At 40.9% G+C, this 23,369-nt stretch overlaps 3 protein-coding genes across 3 annotated transcripts in view; 1 reads left to right on the top strand and 2 right to left on the bottom strand.

Moving 5' to 3' along the window:
* Positions 1–3,051, top strand: part of si:cabz01090165.1 (LRR and FN3 domain-containing protein) — a 181,429-nt gene extending 178,378 nt beyond the window's left edge. The window contains exons 14-15 of the mRNA XM_026376628.1: positions 1,537–1,586; positions 2,818–3,051. The gene's annotated coding sequence lies outside the window, so the exon portion shown is untranslated. The remainder of the gene's footprint in view (positions 1–1,536; positions 1,587–2,817) is intronic.
* A 4,842-nt stretch (positions 3,052–7,893) lies between these two features.
* LOC113172793 (scavenger receptor cysteine-rich type 1 protein M160-like) lies at positions 7,894–22,813 on the bottom strand. Its single transcript, XM_026375825.1, has 17 exons — positions 22,771–22,813; positions 21,291–21,305; positions 20,922–21,212; positions 20,039–20,344; positions 19,653–19,955; positions 18,807–19,112; positions 18,410–18,706; positions 16,845–17,138; positions 16,423–16,752; positions 12,486–12,788; positions 11,301–11,606; positions 10,914–11,216; positions 9,982–10,287; positions 9,598–9,891; positions 9,176–9,505; positions 8,839–8,918; positions 7,894–8,521 (listed from the first exon to the last, which is right to left on the bottom strand). Exons 1-17 carry the CDS (start codon positions 22,811–22,813, stop codon positions 8,369–8,371), a joined length of 4,260 nt encoding a protein of 1,419 aa, XP_026231610.1. The 3' UTR covers positions 7,894–8,368.
* On the bottom strand, positions 13,192–14,779 carry LOC113172784 (scavenger receptor cysteine-rich type 1 protein M130-like). The gene is made up of 3 exons (XM_026375813.1): positions 14,614–14,779; positions 13,715–13,747; positions 13,192–13,647 (listed from the first exon to the last, which is right to left on the bottom strand). The coding sequence occupies exons 1-3, from the start codon at positions 14,654–14,656 to the stop codon at positions 13,295–13,297; spliced, it is 429 nt and encodes a 142-aa protein (XP_026231598.1). The 5' UTR covers positions 14,657–14,779; the 3' UTR covers positions 13,192–13,294.
* Positions 22,814–23,369: the final 556 nt, after the last annotated feature.

Below are 23,369 nucleotides of genomic sequence, written 5' to 3'. Positions count from 1 at the left end.
TTACAGATTCCCCCTTGTTCTGGGATCGCTGCATTTATGTTGGAGAATATATAGTGGAAAATTCAATAAATCCTATCCTGTGACTCCGGCTTGTTCTCACCCAACAAAATGCAAAATAAAAGCCAAGTTGAAATGAAAAGAACATGTCTTTAAGGTTTAAAACAGTTTCTTTATGCTTTCTACATACTGTAGCTGCTCTTTCTAAATAAATCTTGTGAATTCACAACAGTAAGCAGTAAATCCCAACTCAGACTCTTCTTTTTCCTTATATCTATTTTTACAGGAAGGTCTTTGAATATAATTTGAAGCACAACATTGCCAGTGGCTTCATAAACCCTTTGACTAAAATAAAACACAAAGTCATTTTAATCTTTATCTGAAAACCACCTGAGTGTGTGTGGAAAGGAAGTAGGAAGACAGATAAAGAGGGACAGGCGACAGACGGGTGGATTGGGGGTTTATAGTTGGTGAAGTAGAGAAATATCCAAGAAAGACAAAGAGAGAGGCAGAGGGGAGGATTAAGGACTTATATTTAGTTAGTGAGACAGAGCGAGGAAAAAACAACAGAGAGAAACAGCCAAGCAAACAGAGACAGAAGTACAGATGAGTCACTGAGCCCTGAGACACATTTATTGACAAGAAAAGATGGAGGGATAAAGAGATGGAGATAAAACGAAGACTCGAGGATGAGTGGGAGGTGGAGGATGGATGGAGAGAGGGATTGGGAGAAGATTGAACATGAAGGAGATGAGGAGAAGTCTACAAATAGAAAGCTGGATCCCAGATTTCCAGCTTGCTGAAAAAGACAGGGCTACAATGGTTTTTCTATCTATCTAGAAAATGAATATCACCATGTATTTATCCTTTACCCCTCATTACTTCATTGTTATGTCTGGATTTTCTGCTTTTCCCTCATTTCGATCATATCTTCATGTGCTGGACTGTTGTTCCTACAAAGAAAGACACAAGAAGGCATCACTGCAGATTCTTTAATGAGTTCACATCTGTCTATATATCGAAATCAACAAACACAATATAAGCTGATAAAACATGTCTTTATTGAACACAGCCTTTAAACATCCAGAGTGATGGTGGAAAAAGGAGAAACATTATTCTTCTGACGTCACAAAACGCCCAGTGGAGTCCAATGAAACCAGAACCATCAGCTTATATACAAGATAATGTCGGGGTGGCTGTCTGCAAGTTGACGCTCAGAAGAAGCTGGTGATGCAGCAGGACAGTGATGACATCTTTTGTGGTGAACCAGTCAGAGCCCAGACAGGAAGAACGGGAAGAACTTGTAGTTATTGCTGTTAAAGGTTCGACCAGTCATTAAAACACTGTTTCACTTACTTTCTACACCAGTGTTTAAAAGCTGTGTTCAATGAAGTCTTGAGCGATCAGGACCGATGTGTGCAGATAACCAGGACACTGCTTTTCCTTGCTGCTGTCTCCATCCTTCCATCTACATAGATGAATATCAGCCTGAGCTCTAATTCAATCCTCATGTCTTTATTTAATATTTGTGTCTTTCAGATTTCCTTACATTCAGTTTCACAGCACTGGAGGGAGAAGGGGCGGGAGAGGTGAGAGCACTAACACACACACACACACACACACACACACACACAGGTGAGAGGTAACCACTCATTGTTCCACCAGAGAAGCTCCAGCAGAACAACTCGAGGGAGACAGAGCTGGAAGCATGCCAGGCATATTTTACCAGAGAAAGACAGAGAGGGAAGGAGGATGAGAGAGTGAGTGTGGAAGAGATGGAAAGAGAGCAGCAGTCAGCAGCCATTAGCGAGCCTGGAGTCAGTCTGCCTCTAAGTGCTCTGTAAATATCGCCTTGCCTTAGTAAACAACATTATTCCTTTTTATTGGGCCATTATATAATGACCTGATCCCCCATAGCATGCAGATTGGTGTCACTCAATTACATAAGCTTCCATTATGTAAGCATTCTCCTCCACTCCTCCTTCCTTCTCCTCTGTCTTTTTCTTCCTTCTTTTTAATTCCCTATCTCTTCTTTGTTAGTTTCTCCTCAGCTTAACTCACTTTCCACTCTCTCTCCTCTGTGTTCTGAATATCTCCTCCTTTCTTTCTGTCCTTTATTGGCTCATTTCTCTTTCCTCCTCTTTCTTTTCCTCTCCTCTTTTCTGACTAACTTTAATTCACCTTATCTCCTGTCATTCCTTTTTTCTTTTCATCTCCCTTGATGTTGTATAAATCAGCTCCTGAACACGTTTCCTGTGCTTTACATGTGCTGCACTTTGAGCGCCCCCTACTGGCCACTCTATCCCCCCATGCAGACAATGAAAAGGGTGTGATCCTATTGTTCTGCCCTCAGTCTGTGTTTAAAGTACAAGTACAAAGGAGGTTGTGGGTGTGAAGGGTACGTTCCAAAGCAAAGTATGGACAGGAAATCTCAGCAGCTGGCCATGGATACACTAAGTACTGAAAACAGTAAAGACTCCTGCAGATACTGTGGGGTTTGTGTTTGTGTGTGATATGATATCTTGAAGTGTGTTGGTTCAAAAGCACAGGAAAAGCCAAGAACTATAAAGTTGGTGTAGTTCAAGTTACCATCATTAAATATGAAAAGTATTTGATGTACTTTTACCTGCTTTTTAATGACCACTGACTGTTTAGCTATGTTTAAAGATCCATGTGTACTGAAGCTTTTACATTTTTAAATTATTAGCACAACAAGCATTAGAATGCACAACAAGCATTAGAATGCATGTTCCTCTAGACTAAAATCAAGTAATCACACAGTCAATACATCCGTCTCTGTCCTTCTCTGGTGTCCTTCAGGTGCCCTAATCATCAGGTATTTGACCCAGAGAGACACCCTACCCTCGGACACCATCTCACAGCAGAGCCAGACAGGATGTGATGGTGATGTGATCATCCTGTGAGCAGCCGGAGGAGAATAAACGAAACCAAACCTGTTGATATGCAAAAGTCTCCACAGTGCTGGGATTGGACATGTTGGTTACAGGTCAGACTGTCGGCTCGGAACCCGGCTCATGTTCGGTGCTTCAGTAAGTCTCCAAAACATGAACACGTCTGGAATCTCTTCCTCTTTTCTGAAAGAAGTGTCTGACGGGGGTCAAAGGGATGTTGGGCTGATTTAGTCTCTGCAGTTGACCTTTGGAATCTATGCGGATACTAAATGCTGCTCTGGGAATATACTGAACACATTACCGTGCGTCTGGAAATACCCTCTAATGGCATTTTTCCAGGATGTACTGTGGTTTGTCAGTGGTTGGTGGCACCACTCTTCTCTTTCCCCAGCATACAGTCATATGCCAAAGGATTATCACAGTATTATGACAGCATTATTACAATTTTGGAAGACTATGCAGACTTCCAGAATCACACCTCTCTATTATCTCTTAGCAGGAGAAATTTGTGTCGAGCCCTGGACTGAAAATATGAGCACATTGTCAACATCTTGTCTCAAACCATCAGTAAGAACAAACTGTCAAACTAAACGGTGAACTTCTCTGGCACTTTAATCATATGTTTGATCGCTCTTCTTCTCTTCCTCTTCCTCCTCGAGCTCTCTCTCTCTCCCTTCTCTCTGTCATTTTCATGAAAACTGAATTGTACTTTCCAGTATTATCAGTCTAACACTTCTGGCTTCAGATGGTTTAGATAATGTTGAATTAATCAGTGTGTTTGCGTCCATGGTGGACTTGGTTCTCTCTTTGTCAGAGTATAAAAAAAAACGTGGTGTTTTGAGAACGGAGCCTTGAGGAACACCGGAGAGAATTTATTAAAGCCAAACTTAAAGCACACCTGTCCGGTCTACGTTTGATGGTGAAAAATGGTGAATTCTGATTTCTGATGTTCTGTTTGACACTGGAAAGAAACTGTACGTGTAGAAACACTGGTGAACTTGACAGTAAGTATTCCTACTACTAAAAGCTGGTACCCGAGATCGTTAAATGTGTTTAGCGGTTTTAAAAGATGGTCCAGCAGAACTTGCGCTGTCCCGTCCCTCCCCTCCTACGGTCTCCTCCTTTTGCCGTTTGACAGTGTCTGTGTTTGTATGTGACATACACCTTACAGTCTTCGATGGTTTGATATCCATGATTTACTTTGAATATAACTGAACAAATGACCACAACATGGAGAAAAAAACACAACAACACACGGAATGGGGATTTTATGCTTTCATAGATACAATAATGTGGATTTATAAAGAAATAAAAAGGTATTTTTCTTGGAAAAATTATGTGTTGTTATTCTGATTTACTTAATTACTTTAATTAAAATTAATTTAATATTTTTAGGAATTCTCCCAAAGCCTCAAAATAATGATGTATACGTGTTTTCCTCCTGCTTTCAGTTTTTGTTTTGAGCCAGCTCATCACCTGTGCCTCCACATCTGTACCCAGCAGTGTTGAACTATTTTCTAAAGATCTTTTTAATGTCACACACATGTAGAAATATAATTCTTCCAAATATCAGTTTGTACCATGACGTCTGTTTCACAGTTCATGTGAACCACTGTGTTTCACTTTCGTGACACTTTCTGTGTGGTCCTGACTGTGGTTTCTGATTTGCCTCATCATGGTTGGACAGTGATGTCGATGTTTTCACGTGTCCTAACCGCTGCTTCTATTTCCCAGTAGACAGCTGCAAATGATGACAGGCACCGCTGCACATCGTCGTCTCCCTTCACTAACATTTCCAAAACATCAGGCTGTCAAGAGTAAGAAAAGCTCATCCTCCACTTTGAGACATGCATCTTTGATGTTTTACTCTATAATGTTGGACTTTTTATTCTTAAAAACAATACTGGACATCAGTGGGACCTTTCCCAGGTCTGAACTGTTGACAAATGAGGCTCTAATAGAAATCTGTCAGCTTGTCTTTCAGAATCTCATTTTACCAGATAGTGCAGTGACAACAAGGCTTCTTAGCCCTGTTAATAGTTGTACTAGCGAGGGAGAGAAATGAAGTTAAATAACAGCTTATTTTTCTCTGTTTTGCTTTTGTGGATCAGAGTTAAGTGTTCTTAGTCCCAGTGCTCCAAAATCCCTGTTACCAGCAGCAGCAGCAGCAAAATCTTCTGTGCATTACCTACAACCAAGTCAGAGACTAGATGGTGAAGGAAAAGAAATCATCAGGACTTTATGGGGAGGAGGAGGCTGAAATGAATGATGATGATCCATATGAATAAAGTTTCTGTGTCTGCTTAATGCTACAATATGTTTGCTAATCCTTGATACCTTAGTACAAATGGCTTCAACTTTGTACAAAGTGAGTTGTTCTTGTCACCAACATGAAGCCTTTAATAGCGACCTGGAGTTTCCTATAATCTGTATATGAGATTAGTGTCTTTCAGAGCCTTCTTATCGACTGTTACTCACAGGATGTCCTGTACAGATGAAAGGTTGGAGTTGGTCAGACAGCACACCAGCTTATCATAAAGAGGCATGCCAACAGTTTACCTCATTGTAGTCATTTATTATTATTTTCATTACTCATATGTAAAGAGGTACTGTCACTTTAGAAAATATTCAGTCCTCTTCACTGTCTGCACACAGTACTGAGTCTTCTCCAGGTTAATTTACTGAACACATACAGTACCACACATCTGTCACGTGCATGAACACCGTGAACAAGACACAAGACGACACTGAATTTTCTAGAACAATCGTCTCGTCTGCACTTCTGTGTGAGTCCATCTGTATTTCTGCCGGACTCCACTGTGTTCCCCGGGACTCTTCCTCCAGCCCTTCCTCAGCTCCGTCCTGTCCCCTCCTCTCCTCTGCCCTCTGATGGTTGAGAGAAGCATGGCAGAAAATGTCTTTAAGTCACGAAACACCCACTCTTGTCTTAGTCGAGATATGCTGAGTACTCAACTCAGTTTAGGATGCCTTATGTCTTACAATGTATACCTTATACTGCTCCCTGCACCATGACATCCAAACTTGATGTGCACTCTCTTGGTGGTTGAATTAATTACCTGACTGAGCAACTGCATTAAATCCTCCTTCGTGAAGGTAAAGCTCTGGATTCAATTAGATTTTTCAAATATTTCCTTTTTGCAGTGGTTCAACTTTACTAGAACCCCAATTCCAAGACCTGTTGTTTCAAATCTAAATGAAAACACAATGGAATAGTTTGCAAAGAGAACAGTCCTCAACCATGAAAGTGAATTACCGGACAGTGACGTTTTCTTCTATTACCTCTAAACCATGTGATATTTTTGTGTTGGACAAACATGAACATTAATTTACTTTTGGGCTTCTGAAGAATTTCAAAATAGAACTTTGATAAAGGTGTTTTATTTACAAGGCTGGAATTACTACTTAATTATTTATCAAGTTAAGTTGAATTTTCTTTTTGACTATAGACTATTTTTGATTTTAAGAGGGTTAAAGACTTCACTGTTTGCTGTTTTTGATTCAACTTTATGTTGACATAGTTATAACTTTATAACATGTTGATATAATGCATTACTAATTGCTAAATATATTTTTAACTGTTATTTCTGAAAAAGGAACATTAAGTAATCATGTTGACACCTTGCATTTCTGGGCTTCAGCCACCAGGTGGCAATATGAATTTGTACCTGGGGCCCCAGCATGTTCCCCCAGCTGGCTGCGGATCACTAAACTCTAATCTATGTCTAATCTAATGTCTAATTTAGCAGCTCTGCGGTATATGATAACTCTGTTTGACAGAGGTGTGAATCCATCTGTACGTTTCTGACTGTTTAGTTTTTAAGGTTAAGTCTTGTCAGTCACATCTTCCTTATCTGCAGAATCCTAAAAAAGTTACTTACTTAGCACTTACTTCATCTAACTGAATCTTTTTTTTTTTTTTTTCCATTTCTCTCTCGCTACAACAATGTTGGTTGGTAGTGTATTCGTCTACACTTCACATTACATATCCAGAAAATACCCAGTTACAATCTATTACTGTAAACACAGAATAAAGCAGCCATCTCAAACACAGTCCTCACAGCATACGTAAGGTATTTTGGAAGCAGAATATTAGATTGCTCAGGAATAACAGACAATTGTTCTGAATTTTGGCCAAATTACTTTTTAAATCTTTTGGAAATTACATAAACCTAATGTTCCCATCAAAGCCTTACATTAAAATACTTTTTTAAGGAGGCGGACACAGGAAGACAAGTGGGGGTATGATCTGCAGTAAGGGACTCGAACTTGAACTGAGAAACCTGCGGCTACGTTGCATTCACTGTCACCGATCCTCTACTGATATACTCCTTGGTACTCTCAGATACCCTGTTGCCAGCTGCAAAATGTTCTGTACATGCACCAAGTCTCAAATTTTCCATCTCTGGTCAACCTCCTTGATGTCAACTCATCTGGCTGATTGTTCACACAGACGTATCCCTCCTGACAGTCAGACTCAGTCAGAAGTCTGTTCAGATGCAAAAGCTGTGGCCCAGCCCTCAGACCTCAGGTACTTGATCTGTCTGCAGCCTTTGACACTGTAAATGATCAGATCTTGCCATACGTAAACCTTGTTAAATGACCTTTTCTAGGACATAGCAGCCATCTACTAAAAGCAGACCAGGTTTCAGCTGCAAAAAGTAGATGAGAGATCACACAGGATCTTCTGCTTTACCTAGTGGATGATCTGCTCGGTGGTAAGGTGTACCACACTCATCACACTATTAGGAAGATTCTTATTCAATCAACTTCATTTTGGCATGTCTGCACCAAACTCTTCCAGGGCATGGTGGTACCAGAGGTCACTGATGGGTTTAGCATGATGGACATCATGCCAAAGTTTTGTTTAATGTGTCAGTTGTGTCTTGGTACATTTCATTTCTATTACATCTGGTGAATTGAAGTCCAACTGTAGAAAGTAATTGGAAGTAATTGTCTGAAGAATCTTTATTGATCTTGAAAGAGAGAAGTCTACTGAAGCACAGAGTTCATTGCAGTTCTAAAGCATCCGATCAGTTACAGATCTTTAATAGTGCACTCGTCGCCTCATCACTCATCACAGAATGCTGCTGCACTAGCATCAGTTACAAACATGGTTTTCATGTTTGCTAACATTCGGCATGCTCTTTGACCATATCACACATTTGAATATGTCATTTCACTCTCAAAAAGTACAATTTCACTTCTCTTTTCTTTCACAACATCACAAGTACATATTTCACCAAGATATAACTATAAAAAAACGTATTAACACTTCAACAAGAATAACAAGACTAATGCATGTTAACACTTTAACCTAGCCATCATCACGTTATAGTTTTGTTTGTTAATCTTACAATGAATGAATGAGGAATTTTCTATTGCTGTTTCAAACAGGGCTCTGGAGAGTCTAATGACTTCTGAAGGTATTTAGTACTCGTCTACTGAGAACACTGCCCTGACTCTAAAGTTTTGTAAGAATCCATCATTACTTCTGCCAGATCCTGATCTGTCCTCTGGGCCTCCACACCCAGCAGTTGTACACGACCATCAGAGTAAACCACCTTCCTTAGTTTCATCCAGCCTCTGATGACCTAGTGAGACAAAGCAGGAAATGTCACAAAACATTGTGTTGATTCACTTCTCTTTCCAACGCTGTCAGCTTACACTTCACTTAGTGAAATAAGCATTTTGTGCAAATGCCTCAAATTAAAAGCATATCAGGAAAGAGAGGGGTCACATCTTACTGTATGAGTCACTGGGAGGCTTTTGATATGCAGCAAGATGAGGCATACAGTAGTAGCTAAAAAATACCCTTTTATTTTCCCATCTTTGCAAACATACAGCAGAACGCAACATATAATGAACTCTTAATTTTGGATATTACACGGGAGCAGTCTCTCCACAGTACCTTGCAGTAGAAAAACAGTCCAAGACTGAAAATCACAATCTTGACCAGGATAACACTGATGGTCAGAATTGTTAAAGAGGCTGCAATAAAGTGAGAAGCATGAGGTCACTTCAATTCATAATCAGTTCACAGTGATCAGTTATGTAGACACAAGATTTTTCAGCTCATATTGAATTATTATAAATTAATTCACATTTTCACTGTGTGAATAATTTATAATTCAGCTGAAAATGTTTTGTAGTAAATCATCCTCACATCTGTAAACCTGCAAGACCTTGTCTTCTCTCTCATACATACAGAATGATGGAATATGGAATACGAATAGTAATGAAGTTACCTGACACAGTGAGATGCAGTGGTTGGCTCTCAGAAGAGAAGTTATAGGAGAAAACATAGACGTGATAGACACATCTGTAGACCCCTTGGTGGGTCTGGTCTGCAGCAGAGAACAGGAAATGGGCAGAGTGATTGACAGCTGCTAGGGTGTAGTTGTGAGACATAGCTGAGGTGGTCAGGCTTAACTGGAAGGAGCCTCCTGCGTACTGTGGCAGGATGGAGCAGCTGATGGTGAAACTGGAGCCCATGAGCACCTGAAGCTCACGTTGTTGGGCCTCAGAATCCCCATCGTTGGAGACAGAGAAAGAGATGTTTGGCTGAGCCAGAATATCTGTCAACCGTTAGAGATGAAAGTTTCAAAGATGTGGTGAGCAACTGGTCATTGTCAAAGTTAAAGATGTGACTGTCACTGTTCAGGGTTACCTGAGCACATCACCACCAGGGTGGCAGAGCGTATGAAGTCTTGAATAACTAAACACTCTCGAAGAAGAGAATCAGACTGACCACAAGGATGTCTGAGCAACCACACAGGTTTTCTTGTATAACGTGTTTTTGTTGAAACAGCAGAACCACAGTCCAGTTGCCGACACACTGCAGCTACCTTCTGATCCCATTCAATTTCATAGTTAACCACTGGTCTCCACTCTCCACGGACTTTCATCTCTAGTGTACCATCACAGCGACTGGTTCCTCCAGACAACCTCATATTATCACGCTCTGAACATAACAATGACAATAAATAAAGTTTATTTGATTGGATTCATCACCAGGTAAAGTTAAAGCTGAAGCTCCACCCTCTACTTGTACCTGAGCAGGTGATTCCAACAGCTTCACCAGGTGAGCAGGTGTCTGGAGCTGAATCTGAGCCTCCACAGTCTAAGAGAGCAGACTCGTTGCCTTTACACTGGAATTCTCTTCTCCACAGTGGAGCCTGTTCTTCTCCATACAGACCCCCCCTCAGGACCGTTGGTGTCCCACAGCCAAGCTCCCTACAGACCACCTCTGCATCCAGCTGGTCAAAGTCAGCTTCACACACTGAGGACCACGACTGTTGATATTTCACCTGCAGTGTGCCTGAACACAGACTGGACCCATTAACCAGCCTGACAGAGTCTGCAGAAGAGAAAAGGAACAGTAAAAAAGAATCGTCTTCAGTGACACAACAAACATGATGTGTACGATGACAAACTCATTTTCATTCATCTTCACAGAAAAAGAACCTTGTTGACCAGTAGATTCAAACTCGGGTCAAACAGCTTTTTGTTATCAGCCACAACTGTGGGTCAGTTGATAGGACAGTCGTTGGTGGTTTAACCTCTTGGACGAGACTCTGAACCCCAAACTCTTACTACTCTAAACGTTGCCGTCGTTGTCCGCAACATCTTTCCCAAGGAAATGAATCAAGTATCAGTTCTTATTAATAATTATTGTTATACAAATTCCCTTTGGGTAAACATTCAGAGAAAACTGAATAATGTGCAGCAGAGAAAATGATCACAAGAGCAGGAGGTGAGGTAGGATTAAGGTAGGATTGAGGTAGGATTAGGTGCTGAATGACTTATGAATCACATTATAACTTGGTCACTGCACCTGTTGACATGTGCTGCTTGTATAACAAATTATTATTGATGAGTTATCTTTGATTTTTTTTATGTATTGGAACTAATTTTAGGGCAATGTGGACAAAACACATCTGACAAATAAAACACTGAAATTAAAGAAGACCGGACAATTGTTACCTGAGCAAACGATCTCCAGAGTGTAAACAGAAGTGGTCATCTTTATGACAACACACTCCCTTATTACAGACTCAGACTGAAGACAAGCTGTGTCAATCCGTGACATAGTTTTATACAGGTTATCCTGCTTCTCTTGTGCCAAAATCACAGAGCCACAGTCCATTTGTCGACACACTACATCTGCTGTCTTTAGAGTCCATGCAGTTTGTTCAGCATCCACTTTTGTCCACTCTCCCTGTTGTTTCACCTCTAGTTCACCAGCACAGCGGCTGGATCCTCCCACTAACCGGACATTAACAGGCTCTGAGCAAACAAGAAAAGTAGTAAGAATGAATTAAGTCACTTTATTTAAAATAGAAATGAAATCTCCAGTGACTCCACTTCTACCTGAGCAGGTGAGTCCAACAGCTTCACCAGGTGAGCAGGTTTCTCTAGCTGAGCCTGAGCTTCCACAGTCCAGCAGAGCAGACTCGTTCCCTTTACACTGGAAATTTTCGCCCCACACTGGTGCCTCACCTTCTCCATACAGCCCCCCCTGAAAGATGGAAGGTGTCCCACAGCCAAGCTCCCTACAGACCACCTCTGCATCCTGACGGTCAAAGTCACCTTCACACACTGAGGACCATGACTGGTTGGACTTTACCTGCAGTCTGCCAGAACACAGACTGGTCCCATTAACCAGCCTGACAGAGTCTGGAAATGGAGAGAGACACAGAAACAGTAGTCAACACATGCAGCCGAGATCAACCAGGTGTACAGGAAGTGAGATGGTGACATGAGAAGCGAGGCTTCAACTTTTCTGTTTATCTTTTCTACGTTTGTCACTTTTTTGTGAGAAACCAAGTTCAGCAGAGACGTGTGCAAAATTATCCCAATTCAAGATTCATTATGTTTCACCAAGTTTTTCACTGCATCCCTTTCGATTGTGGCCATTTGGAAAAGATGACAAAGTTCTAAGTTCCTTGAAACCTTTGGTTAAATTATATTTATATATTATATTTTATGACTCATACACATACACTGTTCATGTACTGTTCTTTGGTTGTGTAAAGCTGCTTTGTGACAATGTCAATTGTAAAAAGCGCTCTACAAATAAAATTGAATTGAATTGAATTGAATATTTGACATTTAATTTTAAATGTAAGTGAAATATTCAAATACTGTATGTATTTGAATATTTCAAATATCCCCCAGTCTACAGGTTTAACAAGGCTGCACTGTCTGAACTGATACGGACGTTTAAACCACAAAACACGTAGATGGCAACAACAATAATAATAATTATAAGGAGCTGGGTGAAAGGGCTGGTTGAAATTTGCCAGGACACAATAAAAATTAACTGAGATCTCACAGAAATCCTGTGATGAATAATTTCTTCAAACAGAACAATCAACGACGGACGTAACAGGAAATCAGTGTGTTTCAAATCTCTACTGTTTTTTATGTTCAGTTAACAGGAATCTGTTTCAAAATTATTTGGTGAATTACTGAAATGTGATTAAGATCATTAGTATCACTGATTGAACTTGCTGGAGATTTGTGGTTTTGTGTTGTGAGTTCTGATGCTGTTACCTGAGCAAACGATCTCCAGAGTGTAAACAGAAGTGGTCATCTTTATAACAACACACTCCCTTATTACAGACTCAGACTGAAGACAAGCTGTGTCAATCCGTGACATAGTTTTATACAGGTTATCCTGCTTCTCTTGTGCCAAAATCACAGAGCCACAGTCCATTTGTCGACACACTACATCTGCTGTCTTTAGAGTCCATGCAGTTTGTTCAGCATCCACTTTTGTCCACTCTCCCTGTTGTTTCACCTCTAGTTCACCAGCACAGCGGCTGGATCCTCCCACTAACCGGACATTAACAGGCTCTGAGCAAACAAGAAAAGTAGTAAGAATGAATTAAGTCACTTTATTTAAAATAGAAATGAAATCTCCAGTGACTCCACTTCTACCTGAGCAGGTGAGTCCAACAGCTTCACCAGGTGAGCAGGTTTCTCTAGCTGAGCCTGAGCTTCCACAGTCCAGCAGAGCAGACTCGTTCCCTTTACAATGGAAATTTTTGTCCCACACTGGTGCCTCACCTTCTCCATACAGCCCCCCCTGAAAGATGGAAGGTGTCCCACAGCCAAGCTCCCTACAGACCACCTCTGCATCCTGACGGTCAAAGTCACCTTCACACACTGAGGACCATGACTGGTTGGACTTTACCTGCAGTCTGCCTGAACACAGACTGGTCCCATTAACCAGCCTGACAGAGTCTGGAGATGGAGAGAGACACAGAAACAGTAGTCAACACATGCAGCCGAGATCAACCAGGTGTACAGGAAGTGAGATGGTGACATGAGAAGCGAGGCTTCAATCTTTTTTACGTCTGTCACTTTTTTGTGAGAAACCAGGAGATTTGTGGTTTTGTGTTGTGAGTTCTGATGCTGCTACCTGAGCAGATGATCTCCAGACTGCTTGGATAAACCCTAGACCTCTTTGTTAAACATTTCCTTGGTTTAGATTCTGACTCAAAACAGAAAGGCTTCTTTCTCCATGCAGATGAATCTGTATATTTTGAGTAGGCCTGAACCACAGAACCACAGTCCAGTTGTCGACAAATTTCATCTGCTAACTTCAGGTCCCAGTCCGAGTCATCAACTTCACTCCAGGTATCCTGATGCTTCACCTGCAGCAGACCAGAACAGCGACTGGATCCTCCCTCCAACCTGATATCATTTATTACTGAAAACAGGGGAGACAGTAATTAGTCAAACAGTAAATCTATGATTTATTTATTATCTGTTTTTACCTTTGGAAGTGTTGGTTTCTTCTGCCTGGAGACCTGGGGAGAATGAGGTAAAACAAAATCAATTGTTGTGATAGGTCAGCCTGAAAACCTGCAGTAGGAGCTTTCACAGGTTTCTGTGAATGTGTGGCCTCCTGTTGGCGCCAGAAGACAAGAAATATTCCTTAAAGTAGCAAAGATGATCCAGAGAAAAGCTAAAGTAGACATAAATACTAGTGTTATACACTGATCAGCCACAACATTAAAACCACCTGGTGGGTTGGATTTAAATCTTATGGTCCATTAGTAGTACTAAATCTCTTTAATTGTTCAGTTGTTTAATTCAACTGGATGTTTCTGTCTTTGGAAAGATAAAGTTCTAGTAGATCTGAAGTTACTGTGCTAATAACAACTCTACTAGAAGGTTGAAGAAGGTCTCTGATTATTTATTTCAGTACTTTTGTAGAAATACTCAGTTAAACAAAAGTTCTGCATTTACAAGTAGGTACAAAACTATTAGCTTAAAGAAGTCTGACGCTCTACAATGACTCATGTAACATCAGTTTTTCATAATAATTATGAACATTTTTATGTGTTGATCACTTTTACGTTGCAGCTGGAAGATGATTCCAACTCCTAGATGATAGTATTTTTGGTTTGATGACTTTACATTCTGTACTATCCTGTGAGATCAATAAGTCCTGTTAGTGTAGTAGATCTTCTTCTATTAATCAGAATCCAAAAGGTAACGACAGTTATCAAACAAATGTAGTGAAGTAAAAGTCCAATATTTACCTCTGAAATAAAAGTACAGGTCTGCAGCCAGTACTTCAGTAAATGTGTATTTATATGTATGATATTCATCAGTGAGTCAGTTAATCCAAGCTCATGATGTTTGGGACGTTAAAGACGCTGAATCCTACCTGAGCTCCAGATCAGCACAAACACCATCAGTACACGATCCATGTCCTGCTCAAACAGCCTGTCACTGTTACACTCACTGTCTCTTATAGTACATAGGAAGTTAGGGAAGTGTTCTGTCCTTAACTTTTTGGTGAAATGACTACCCCACCCCTACGTTCTGAGTGCCTCAGTTGCAGCATAAATAGCTGTTCAGGAGTTTCTGAGTTCCAGAGAAGTTACAGGAAGTGTGTTGCTGACTCCTCCCATGTACCCAAACCTTTGTGTGAAATCTTTTTTTACTAAACCCAACTTTTGTTAAGATCTTAGATCTAAGACTAAGAACTAAAAAACACAATTCAAACATTAGAAAAAAAATTAAGGATTAAGGAAAGTTTAAAATGTGCTTTTCCTGATGCTGTTTTAATAAAGAGATATGATCTGAAACTGAAAAAGGCAGCAATGAAAATTTAGATTTCACTCAGACTCAAACAAAATCAGCAATGTTATCAAAAACCACATCTAAGAGCAACATCTTAACTAACAAAGGAAGTAGTTTTGGTCGTGATGATTTCCGGATTTGTCTTTCCTAGTACATTACACTTTCATCAAAATTAACTTACAAGTGAAGTAAAATATCTAAACCAAAGAGACAACATTTAAAGTGAAAACAGAGCTGTTTCAGTATTATGGGGTACAAGTGCAAGTTTTAAGTGCAGAGTAAGATTTGGAAGATTGTTGATCGTTCAATCATCAGGGAACCACAGAGCTGGAAAGTTTATCCTGGGATCTTTTGAGGTGAGGGGACCAGAAGATGTCATCCGCTGGCAGAGTGCTGTGTACAGGAGGGATCGTAGACCTGGAGGAGCTTGTTTGTCTCTGTTCATGTGTGTAATATTCTGTCAGCTACAAAGTGAGTTTTCCTTTTCACCAAAGTGAAGAGATTTAACAGTGACCAGTATGTGGCTGCTGGACGTGAATCAATCTACTGGAATTTAGTTCACCCCTCACTGCAAACAGGCTCAGTGATGCTGCTGCAGCTGACAGGTAATCACAGACATGTGTCCACACACTCCGCACAGTGTAAGATTTATTTATTGAGATACAGTATAAAGACATTAATGAAGAATGATGGATACTAGAAATGTTTTATTGTTCTCTCACAGAACAAGATTTCATATTAACAATGCTCTGATTCCACTTTTCTTTGAGAACATGTGAGTCCATCTGGATTTGTACCAAGTTCTGTTCTCCGGGTCTTTTCAACCAGCCTTTCTTCAGCACCATGAAGGTAACCCAGCTCAAAGATGTCCTCTTGTTTTGGATTCTTCCCTCTGATGGTCTACAGAGGTATGAAATTAGGGTTAGGCTTCTCTGATCATATAACAAACTGTGACCTCAAAATGTAATGAACCCTTCATTTTGGATAATGCTATGGTCCTTCGATTCTTATGTACAGTACCTTGTAGTAGAAAAAGAGTGCACCACTCAACACCACCAGCATCACCAGGAAAACTCTGATGATCAGATCTGTTAAAGAGGCTGAAACACATCAGTGAGCAATAAATGGTCATTGATGAGCACTAACGTCTGGTTTTCACAAATCCCCACAAACATTTCCATTGCAAACAAATGTCATCATAGTCTAGTAACCATTAATATAACAAATTTAAAATTGTAATTGTTGGTGGTTTTAGTCCACTTGTACTAACAAGTAAAGAAAAAAACTGTGGTCTGGTCTATGGAGAAATATCACAAATGGTCCTCTTTCCTCTTTGTGTTGTCAGTGTCACATTTACCTGTGGGGGGGACACCATTCATGATCGACTTACCTGACACAGTGAGATGCAGTGGTTGGCTCTCAGAAGAGAAGTTATAGGAGAAAACATAGACGTGATAGACACATCTGTAGACCCCTTGGTGGGTCTGGTCTGCAGCAGAGAACAGGAAATGGGCAGAGTGATTGACAGCTGCTAGGGTGTAGTTGTGAGACATAGCTGAGGTGGTCAGGCTTAACTGGAAGGAGCCTCCTGGGTACTGTGGCAGGATGGAGCAGCTGATGGTGAAACTGGAGCCCATGAGCACCTGAAGCTCACGTTGTTGGGCCTCAGAATCCCCATCGTTGGAGACAGAGAAAGAGATGTTTGGCTGAGCCAGAATATCTGTCAACCGTTAGAGATGAAAGTTTCAAAGATGTGGTGAGCAACAGGTCATTGACAAAGTTAAAGATGTGACTGTCACTGTTCAGGGTTACCTGAGCACATCACCACCAGGGTGGCAGAGCTTACAAAGTCTTGATGTAATAAACACTCTCGAAGAAGAGAATCAGACTGACCACAAGGTTGTCTGAGCAACCACACAGGTTTTCTTGTATAACGTGTTTTTGTTGAAATAGCAGAACCACAGTCCAGTTGCCGACACACTGCAGCTACCTTCTGATCCCATTCAATTTCATAGTTAACCACTGGTCTCCACTCTTCATGGACTTTCATCTCTAGTGTACCATCACAGCGACTGGTTCCTCCAGACAACCTCATATTATCACGCTCTGAACATAACAATGACAATAAATAAAGTTTATTTGATTGGATTCATCACCAGGTAAAGTTAAAGCTGAAGCTCCACCCTCTACTTGTACCTGAGCAGGTGAGTCCAACAGCTTCACCAGGTGAGCAGGTGTCTGGAGCTGAATCTGAGCCTCCACAGTCTAAGAGAGCAGACTCGTTGCCTTTACACTGGAATTCTCTTCTCCACAGTGGAGCCTGTTCTTCTCCATACAGACCCCCCCTCAGGATCGATGGGGTCCCACAGCCAAGCTCCCTACAGACCACCTCTGCATCCAGCTGGTCAAAGTCACCTTCACACACTGAGGACCACGACTGTTGATATTTCACCTGCAGTGTGCCTGAACACAGACTGGACCCATTAACCAGTCTGACAGAGTCTGGAGAAGAGAAATGAAGCAGTGAGAGAAACTAGGCCCTCGGTGAAAAACTGACGCACGTGACCGGATGATGATCTAAATGAATCCAATAATTAGCACCAACAAATAACCCACTCATTTGCTGACACAGGCACTTTATTGATTCATTGTCAATCATTAAGACTGCAGGTGTTGTCAGAGGACTTTCTCTGTTTGGATCCAAACCAAAGAGAGTTTGGTTGTTCCCAGAGTTTTTTGTAGCGTTCCGCACGTCTGTGCCTCGTACTAATCCTGCCTCTGAGCTCTGAAGGTTTTTCCTTTGCCCTCATAGTTTTTGGTCTTACACAGTCTGCATAGTCAGCTGTAAGGCTTCTAAGAGAGTTGTTTGCCTTTCCAAATTATGTCCAGTCAATTCAATTTATCACAGGTGGACCAATCATGATGTAGCTACATCTGAGCAATAATCAAGAGACATTAGCTCAACTTCAAGTGTTGCAAAGGTTCTGATTAATGTCAATGTGATATTTCAGTTTTTGTTTTTGATATAAAACTGTAAAAAGGCGTCTGAGTACTTTCTGAATGCACTACATGTTCGTGTTTCCTTTTTATTTTGACTGCTTTACTGATCCAGGACTGCTGACAGGGTGATTAGTGGACAACCTTCTCTACCTTTTGGCTTTTTCAGGCACCACAGTAGATGTGACAAGATGCACTTTAACACAACTTGAAATCTACCTGATGGTTTTAATTTCATATTAGTAACAGCAACGAATCAGTTCATCAGCACTATGTCTGATGTGATGTATGCATGACATAACAGCAGTTTATAGTTGGGTCTTATGAACAGACGGGAATCAGATTATACAATGTGGTGATGTTGCTATTGACGGTGTTACCTGAGCAGGTGACATCCACTCTACCACAGTTATACTCAGGCCGTATTGTTGCACACTCCCTGACTGCAGACTCAGACTGACCACAGGAAGATGAGATTACCCATGATTCTGCTTTGCACAGACCATCTTTAGTTCTTGCTGAAAGAGCAGAGCCACAGCCCAGTTGTCTACACACTACCCCTGCAGACATCAGGTCCCACTGGCCACCAGTCACCAGTCTCCATTTTGCTTTGTGTTTTATCTCAGGTTCACCTTCACAGCGGCTGGCTCCTCCAACCAGCTGGACCTCATTTGGCTCTGAACAAACACATGACATTAATCAGTATAATAAGGAATAAAGTCATTCACATCCACTTGCAGACATTGTGCCAAATCAAAGCGCCACCTCTGTTTCTACCTGAGCAGGTTAGCAGAATTGATTTTCCAGCTGTGCAGGCGTCTCCTGCTGAGTGTGAGCTTCCACAGTCCGTGAGAGCAGACTCATTGCCTTCACATTGGAACTCTCTGGACCACATGGGGGTTTCCATTACTCCATAAAGCAACACCTTCAGAACCAAAGGTGCCCCACAGCCAAGCTCCCTACAGACCACCTCTGCATCCTGAAGGTCAAAGTCACCTTCACACACTGAGGACCATGACTGGTTGGACTTTACCTGCAGTCTGCCTGAACACAGACTGGTCCCATTAACCAGCCTGACAGAGTCTGGGAGAAAGATGAAGGAAATGGATCATCTTAAATTTAAACAGCTGTTTTTTTATCAACCATGAGTGGAGTAGGATTAAGTACTGTATTAAAAGATTCCTATGTACCTGTCTATTATATGCTCTGTCTGCACTCTGAAAGTTTAAACTTGCTTTAACTGTCCTTCCCAGAGGTTTGTCATTATCGGTTTGACTTTATCCAGTCACCCTACTGACTGTTGCCAAGTTTGACTTGGTGTTAAGAAACCAGAAATCTGTGTAATATCATAGGCTGATGAAAGCATAAAGTCATCACTAACATGACAGAGTTTGTAAAGCACTTGCTTAAAGGTTCCGTTAGTCAGAAAAGTATTTTTGTACTAAAAAGTATATTTCATACAGATAGATAGGTGCACTATTGAATTTGTGTACTACAGTACACAGTATCTAGAACTACTCTGCTTTTTTCTCCGTGGTTGGTTGGTTTTATGGTTTGGTTCTTGTAGATCTCTTTAGACAGAAATCAAACACTATAAATGCAGGAAGAATGTATAGTTGTTACCTGAGCAAACGATCTCCAAGTTGTAAGTGGAACTGGTAAACTGTGTGAATACACACTCCCTAACTGCAGACTCAGACTGAAGACAACCTGTTCCAACCTGCCACATAATTCTGTGACTGTCACCCATTTTCTTTCTTGTCGAAACAGCAGAGCCACAGTTCATTTGTCGACACACTGCATCTGCGGCCTTTAGAGTCCATTCAGACTTTCGGACGTCTACTTTTCTCCACTCTCCCTGTTGTTTCACCTCTAGTTCACCAGCACAGCGGCTGGATCCCTGCACCAACTGGACATTAACAGGCTCTAAACACACAAGAATATTAGAAGTAGATGAAGTAAGATACAGTAAACTTAAATAGAAATTCAAGCTGCAGCGTCACTTCTACCTGAGCAGGTGAGTCCAACAGCTTCACCAGGTGAGCAGGTTTCTCTAGCTGAGCCTGAGCTTCCACAGTCCAGCAGAGCAGACTCGTTCCCTTTACACTGGAACTTTTCGCCCCACACTTGTGCCTCACCTTCTCCATACAGCCCCCCCTGAAAGATGGAAGGTGCCCCACAGCCAAGCTCTCTACAGACCACCTCTGCACCCTGAAGGTCAAAGTCACCTTCACACACTGAGGACCATGACTGGTTGGACTTTACCTGCAGTCTGCCTGAACACAGACTGGTCCCATTAACCAGCCTGACAGAGTCTGGAACGAAGAGAGAAACCAAATGTGAAAGTGTACTTTAACTTTGTAGTTTATAAAGTACAGCTAAAACAAATGCAGTACAACAGTACAACAGTACAACAGTACTGCAATAATATGTTCATTTTCTGATTGTTCTGTTACAGAGGTGTTGATTCAACTACACCCCCCCCCCCCCCTCCTGTTGGCTGCTGTCAGGAATGTGAGTTTGACATGTCTGAAGTCATAAACCTAAAACATCAAGACCCCACTAACACCAGAGGAAATATTGATGTGACACAGGTGGTTTAAAATCTTTTAAGAGTAATATTTAGTTTTTCTGGTACAACGGTGTCTTTGGTTCAATGAACAAAAAAGTTAATAAGAACAATTGGTAAATACTGAGACCTTCAATCAACACAAAGCTGACCGCTATCAAAATAAGACACTATAATAAAATAAAATTAACAAGACATTACGCATTCAACACATATCAGCTGAATTTATTGCAAAGTTGAATCTAGATGTTAAATCTAGTTGGATATTAATATCTCTGTCTGAGATGGTTGTGGTTTTGTGTTGTATGTTCTGGTGCTGTTACCTGAGCAGATGATCTCCAGACTGCTTGGAAAAATCGGAGACTTTTTTGATAAACATGTCCTCAGTTTAGATTCTGATTTAAGACAGGACGGTGCCATGTTCCATCGAGGTGAATCTGTACGTTTTGAGTAGGCCTGAACCACAGAACCACAGTCCAGTTGTCTACAAATTTCATCTGCTAACTTCAGGTCCCAGTCCGAGTCATCAACTTCACTCCAAAGTCCCTGTCGCTTCACCTTCAGCAGACCAGAACAGCGGCTGGATCCTCCCTCCAACCTGATATAATCAATTGCTGACAGGTTAAGAGAGTATTTAGTAAAACAACTAATTAGTATCATAAATCAATTGATATTTATTTGTCTTGAGTTACCTTCTGTCCAGAGACCTGAAGAGATTCAAGCAAAAATCATTATGAGAATCTGCAGTGAAACAGTTTCTATTTTATTTTTTAATGTGACTTAGTTCAATTCAAAGTTCAAAGTTTCTTGGGGACCAAAGACCGTGTTGCCTTTGAGCCAGTCTCTGGGGTGGGATAGAATTTGTTCACTGGAAAAAAGTTCTAAATGGATTATTTCCACGCATTACAACCTGGATAGGCCTCAGCTGCCTAGACCCCCAACCAGACGGCCTAGCCTCTAACATTTAGTGGTTTATTTTTGATGTTTGAAAGAAAAATTCCCCACTCGTTGTGGATGGTCTCTGTCCTTCAAGCTCAGGTCCTCTACCAGAGGCCTGGGAGTCGAAGGTCCCTCGAGCCACTTCTTACATGAGTTGCAGGAGTTTCTCCTTCCACACTGGTTCTCGTTCTTCCTTGGGCTTTTGCTGTCTGAGGTATTCACTAAGCATGGCATCAGTGGGGGCCACTGGCCTCTTTTCTTCCATTTAGTGTTCAGTTTCAGTTCAGTTTCTCCATGCACTGTGAGCAGCTTCCTTGTCTTATTGTCACTGGCTTCTATCTCCTCTATCTTCTGTCTCCTAGCACTTGCCTTACTGTCTGCAGATATTTGGCGGTTGCAACTTTACTTGTAGCCTAGTCATGGTTTCCATTTGTGTCATAGCTGTCCTCAATGTCTTGTGGTAGTGTAAGCCCTTCAGTTCTGACTACCTTCCCTTGTTAACACATCTACTTAATTACTACAGCCATGAGCAACCATTTTAAGTTAACAATCAGTTAAATAATAAAAAATTCTACTTTATTTATTAATACTTTATTAATCCACTTGGGATTAAAATGTATTCCTCCCCACATGTCAGATAAAGAAATGTCTTGCATGTTATTGTCCAAGTATCACGTCAAATAATCCCACCTAGACAGTGTGAAAGAGGCTTCAAATGTAATGTTCATTTTTGAAAATGCATTATAATTGGAATTAGTGTGACAATGACATCAGTTTATAGTGCAGGTAACCCATGTAGTCAGTTGACAGGGCAGCATAGTCAGTGGTGAGTTGGGGAATATTAGAGTTCTTGGTTGATTTGATTTAGAATCAAACCAACGTTGCATCAGTTTGTGAGCAGTAGTTCAAATGCATGCATTCTTTTTTCTTAGTGTGCTTTTTCCTAAAGGTTGTGTGTAATTTAAGTAACAATTCAATTCTTCTATCAGTCATCAAGTTTTTTTTTCATTATTTTCAGAATCTTCTCTACAGGGTTAAGTTTGTTTTACGCTGAGGGAGAAAAAAAAACGTTCAGAAGATGTTCCTCACTAAGATATTTGACTTCTCCTGCTGTGATTTACCTGATGGTGATAACTTCTCTAGAGTTCTTCTTCATCTTTTTTACTTTCCCAGGTCTCTTGTGTTTTTACCAACTTGTGCTGGTGTTGAAAGTTAAAAAGCCTGAAGTCCTACCTGAGTTCCAGAGCAACACCAACACCAGCACTGTGTGATCCATGTTCTGCTCGTCTGTCATGTGAACCAGCCCACCACTTTTTCTGCTTTGTTAGTCAGATGTGTTGTTTCCTCTGTTTTAATCTCCTCCTCTCTCTCTGATGTTTTTTTATTAACTTAAGTTAAACACTCAACTCATTAAAATACATTCCTTAAAGAAGCAAAACAAGCATATTGGACTTCCCAGCATACGTTGTTGAGACTTAACCTTCTCCACGTTTCTTTGAATAGTTTGAAGGAAACCTTTGTGGTGGAAACCCGTCACACAGTTTAATTTATTAAAATAAGTCATGGTTGTGATGGTTATGTCCCCCACTACCCGTTCAGACTGGTTTACAAAGTCCTGTACAACTATGGTTCATCTTCTCAATTTAATTCTTCTTGTTATTTTAGTTTATGTCAATTCACTCATATTCATGTTAAAACAAGATGTTCTTTTTACAGTGTAGTCACACACGCTAAGTGATGTTTATCTGAATTCGTGTGTTGAGCAACTTTATCAGTTTGTGGTTCGGTTTCCCAACTTGAACTTTTCCTGTGATGCTGCTGCCACTGAGCTT

This window comes from Anabas testudineus, chromosome 13 (assembly GCF_900324465.2).
Source record: "Anabas testudineus chromosome 13, fAnaTes1.2, whole genome shotgun sequence".
Taxonomy (NCBI): Eukaryota; Metazoa; Chordata; class Actinopteri; order Anabantiformes; family Anabantidae; genus Anabas; species Anabas testudineus.
The sequence above is the reverse complement of the archived record's forward strand: the minus strand, read 5'-3'. Positions and strand labels throughout refer to the sequence as shown.

Excerpts from the sequence above, each read along its gene's own strand:
- LOC113172793 (XM_026375825.1), bottom strand. The coding sequence starts at position 22,813 with ATGGATCACACAGTGCTGGTGTTGGTGTTGCTCTGGAACTCAG. Across the intron at positions 20,345-20,921 it reads TCTGGAGATCATCTGCTCAG|ACTCTGTCAGGCTGGTTAAT; the intron begins GTAACAGCACCA and ends TCTTCGTTCCAG. Across the intron at positions 18,707-18,806 it reads AATTCTGCTAACCTGCTCAG|AGCCAAATGAGGTCCAGCTG; the intron begins GTAGAAACAGAG and ends GTGTTTGTTCAG.
- LOC113172784 (XM_026375813.1), bottom strand. The coding sequence starts at position 14,656 with ATGGATCGTGTACTGATGGTGTTTGTGCTGATCTGGAGCTCAG. Across the intron at positions 13,748-14,613 it reads TGTGCTGATCTGGAGCTCAG|GTCTCCAGGCAGAAGAAACC; the intron begins GTAGGATTCAGC and ends CATTCTCCCCAG. Across the intron at positions 13,648-13,714 it reads AGAAACCAACACTTCCAAAG|TAATAAATGATATCAGGTTG; the intron begins GTAAAAACAGAT and ends CCCTGTTTTCAG.